General features: G+C 47.6%; 1 protein-coding gene across 1 annotated transcript; it reads right to left on the reverse strand.

The window, feature by feature from the left end:
* Window positions 1–238: 238 nt before the first annotated feature.
* LOC123184622 (uncharacterized) lies at window positions 239–1030 on the reverse strand. The gene is made up of 2 exons (XM_044596714.1): window positions 796–1030; window positions 239–690 (listed from the first exon to the last, which is right to left on the reverse strand). The coding sequence occupies exons 1-2, from the start codon at window positions 908–910 to the stop codon at window positions 239–241; spliced, it is 567 nt and encodes a 188-aa protein (XP_044452649.1). The 5' UTR covers window positions 911–1030.
* Window positions 1031–4289: the final 3259 nt, after the last annotated feature.

The following is a 4289-nucleotide window of genomic DNA, read 5'->3' on the forward strand; positions in this document are numbered from 1 at the left end:
GAAACTTGCAGCTCTTCCAAATCTTCATCTGTATCATAATCACTGTCCTGCTTCCATTTGGATTTCTTCTTCTTTTTTGCCTCAAATTTCTCATCTACCCATTCTTTAAACAAATCATCATCATCGGCAGCTATCTCATTGTCAGAATCAACCCAGTCTTCATCCAATTCACTATCACTGTCATCATCTGAACCATCTTGTGCTTCTTCTTCCAATTCAAGCTTCCTCGTACTTCTTCTCAGCTCATGCGCATTGCTATGTTGTTGCTGCCTAGCTGGAGACTTGCCACTACTTGCTGCTCGTACTTCCTTGAACTAGGAGCGCCACCAATCACGACATCATCAATTACAACAACATCATCAAAATCCATATCTTTGTGGTCCACAAAAATCTGAAAGTATTGAAATTTAGGAACAACAACAATCATATGCATTGTGTCAACATCTCGGTCTATAATGCGGAGTCCTGATCCGAGATCCATTCCAGGGAGAAGCCAGTACAAAGTATACTTATCCCGATCACGATAACCTAGCTGCTCCATGAAATCTGTCAGCCACAGAGGTGACCAAGTATCTGCTTCACAGCCATCAAATCTTGCTTGCTTGCCATCAACATAGCTCTTCGCGGCCCCAAATCCACACAAAAAACCGCTATAATTGATTTCTACTGTGAGTTCCTCCTCAAGCGGACCTAAATAGTACGCAAATCGTCAGATTATGCCGCCAATTCGACCTACAAATGAACCGCCATGATGTGGTTGCACGAATTGGGGATTTAGGTTTAGGGATTACTCACCATAGCGGGCAGGAGGATCGTTTGGTCGCCGGAGCTTCGGCCCCTTGCGAGCGGGCTCGTTCCTCGTGTTCTCCATGCCAGCCGTGGCTGCAGCTGCTCCATCGCCTCCGGTCATCACCGGAGTAGCGCAGCGCCGCCGCCAGGTCGCCTCCCATGTCGCGAGACAGAAAGGTATCGATGATTCCACGGTGCGAAATAAGACAGAGCCGGTCGATCGGGGGCTAACTGCAAAGTTACACCGGAGCGGTCGTTAAGCTGTGCACGCCCCCACGTCCGACGTGGCACCAGTCAACGCAGGCCAGACTTATTTAGGACCTGCGGTGAAGCATCTAAATAAGATTAGGACTTGGATGTTCCGTTTTAAAGAATTGGGACCAAACTGACGATGCGGGAAAAGAACTAGGGCCGCCGATGCGGTTTCCTCAAAAAAAAACATCCTAAATTAGATGGTCGGCTGGAGAAATAATTAATAGCACATGTACCAAGGATGTACCAGTATAAAGCATGATGCTTCAATTTTTTTTCTTTACTACTTTAGGAATCAAAATATGAATACGTCGGATGATATATACGTATATGCTAGTAGTATTAAGGAAGTGATGGCGTGATTTTTAACGAGGGCTGGGCTTAACCGCTTCCACATTGGATCCACCAACCGATCGAGTGATCGCATTAACTTGCCTAAAAAAAGTGATCGCATTAACAGGCAAAGAAATAATACTAGTAAATCGGAAATACGGCCGTGGTCTGTACTTGCACAGCCTTTTTTCTTCCTTCCTTCTTTTTTTCTTTTTTTCTGCCGGCCGGGTGGCCTTTCTCTTCTCAGCTGGAGACTGGAGAAAAGAGATCTACATGTACCACACACGCTTAATTGCTTGCTAATAATAGTATCTCCAGAGCAATTAACGAAGTGAAATACTACTGTACTTAATTAGAAGCAACTCAGCAGTAATAAATCAAGCGAACCAATATGCAGATCTATGTTTTTTAGGGAAGATCTATGTAGATCTGTGTATGTATGAGGCCGAAATGGAGCAGGATGGGCTGGATCGAGATCACTCGCACACAAATAGTCGGCCCAATCGACACTAGCAAGAAAACCAACTTGGGGAAACCAGCGCCAGTATGGACGGCCGCAGGTGTAGACCCAGCATAACGGGTCCGTAAAAAGAATATTCGCGAAATATGCTTTTTTACAGGTCAGCTTTGTAGGGTCTAATCTGACGCAGCTCCTCCCGGCCCGGAAACCTAAATTTGCACCTTTCATTTGATCCAACATAATGCATTTCTTTTTGCTTTTTCGACAACATGGATACATAATACATCACCAAATCTTTACTAGAATAGTAAGATCAAAGAAAACAAGAACCACAAGTATGCATTTTAGAAGATTTCCAACTTTCATAACTGCTCCCACTAGTTGGACTAATATCTTCTTCATGCATTCTTTGTTGATCTGTGGATTCTTGATTTTGCATTCTTTTTTCTTCATCTTTCGTTCGAAAAAAGTAGACGTTGCTTCCCCTCTACTTGCACATGCAGCCACATCATTGCCTTTGATTCTTCTAAGGAGTGCATCAACGTCTATTAAGTTTCTTCCTATCAATAAATTAATGTATTCGCCTTCCCAAAACCAAAAAGAGCATCCATCTTCCTACACACATGATGATGTTCGACATGAGCTACCGCAATTGAATCAAAGAATGGGCTATCAAAATGAGCCGAACGGAAACAACACGTACCCCACCGTTTTCGCATTTGAAGAACACCCATCCGGAATGCTTCGGCGTGCCCGAAGATAGCCGTAGCACTATCCGCGTGCAGTCGCCACACTGTATGAGCGACATCGGCGAGCCACAGAGCCGCTGCGCGAGCGTCGAGCCCGGTGGATGGCGGGACGAATCCATGCCCACAAACCGTCGGCGACGGCGGGAGGACCAACTCGTACCTGCATGCGGCGATGCGACCTTGTCAGGGCTACAGAAGATGCTCCCCGACCATTCCATCGCTTGGCGCAGCCACCAGCGGCCGGAAAAGCCAAATCCGGCGGCTCGCGATGAAGGACTGTAGATCCGCAACTTTTCGGCCCGCCGACGCAGGAGGGGGGGGAGGGGAGGCCTCGTGCGTGTGGCGCCCTTTCGGCGATCTAGGAATCCAACGGCTAAGGAGCCCGTATCACGGTAGCACCTAAGGTTTGGTAGCACCAGATACTCTCCCCTCAATCATCATGCCAAGGCTAGTCCAACCCTGCCATGGGCGTCGGCGCTGTCCCTTAGTGATCATGTGTCTAGTCTATTTTAGCTACCATGGTGGATTGGTGGTACCTTTATATATTAACAAATTACACATGTTCAACTAGAAGACATAGCCCTACATTAACCAAAAATTCGCACGTGCACACACTGCCAAAAGAATTTATGAGAATTATTTGAAAATTTATGGCAAGGCAGAAATATAGGTTGCTTTACAACCTAGAGCAAACATGACTATTCCTTTAATAGAAAAATAAATATTTTCGAGGATAAGAATTTGAGGATGGGCTAGGATGGAAATGACATGATCTCGGGAGATGTTTGAGAATGATGAGCCACTTGAGAGAAGAAGACATGATTGCGGCATCGTACGATTTACCGAGGATTTCGACAGTTGCATCAGGCATGCCACCAAGGTACTTTCGGCAACCCGGTGGCTGGGCATGCACCTCTGTTGTCTGTGCAGGGCCTAGGCATGCCACAATGACATCACAGAGGTTTCCCATGCCGCTACCGGGCATGATTTCATGTGCCGCCATGCTGATCTGTAATTTCCGGCCATGAAACCCTACCAGAGTAATAAATTTATCGAATATTGCACGCGTGTTAGAAAAATGCGGGGAGGTGGGGTGGCACGTGCCATGCAATTGCCTCCTTTGAGAGCACGAGAAGTTCCGAGGCCATCTTTGCAAGAGGACCCGCACTTCTTGCACAAACCAGACACGTTCCCTCTCGATACCCAGAGACTAGCTCGGGGACGGTGTAGTTGACAAGCGGCCTTAGGGGGTGCTTATTAGAAACGCGCCCAAACTTTCACCACAACCTACAGGGGCCATGTGATGACATCATGCCACCTCTCGAGGAATTCCGGCATCGTACGATTTTCCGAGGATTTCCACGGTTGCATCAGGCATGCCACCTAGGTACTTTCAGTAACACGGTGGCAAGGCATGTCCCTCCCTCGTTTATGCAGGGCCTAGGCATGCCACAAGGACATCACACAGGATTTCCCATGCCGCTACCGGGCATGATTTCATCTGCCGCCTTGCTGATCTGCAATTTCGGGCGATGAAACCTAGGAGAGCAATAAATTTCTAGAATATTGCACGCGTGTCCGAAAAATGCGCGCGGGGGGGGGGGGGGGTCCGTGACGTGCGATTGCCTCCTTTGAGAGCACGAGAAGTTTTGAGGCCCAACAGAGCAACAGGACCCGCACTTCCTGCATAAACCGGAGACGGTCCC

Source organism: Triticum aestivum, chromosome 2A, assembly GCF_018294505.1.
Source record: "Triticum aestivum cultivar Chinese Spring chromosome 2A, IWGSC CS RefSeq v2.1, whole genome shotgun sequence".
NCBI lineage: Eukaryota > Viridiplantae > Streptophyta > Magnoliopsida > Poales > Poaceae > Triticum > Triticum aestivum.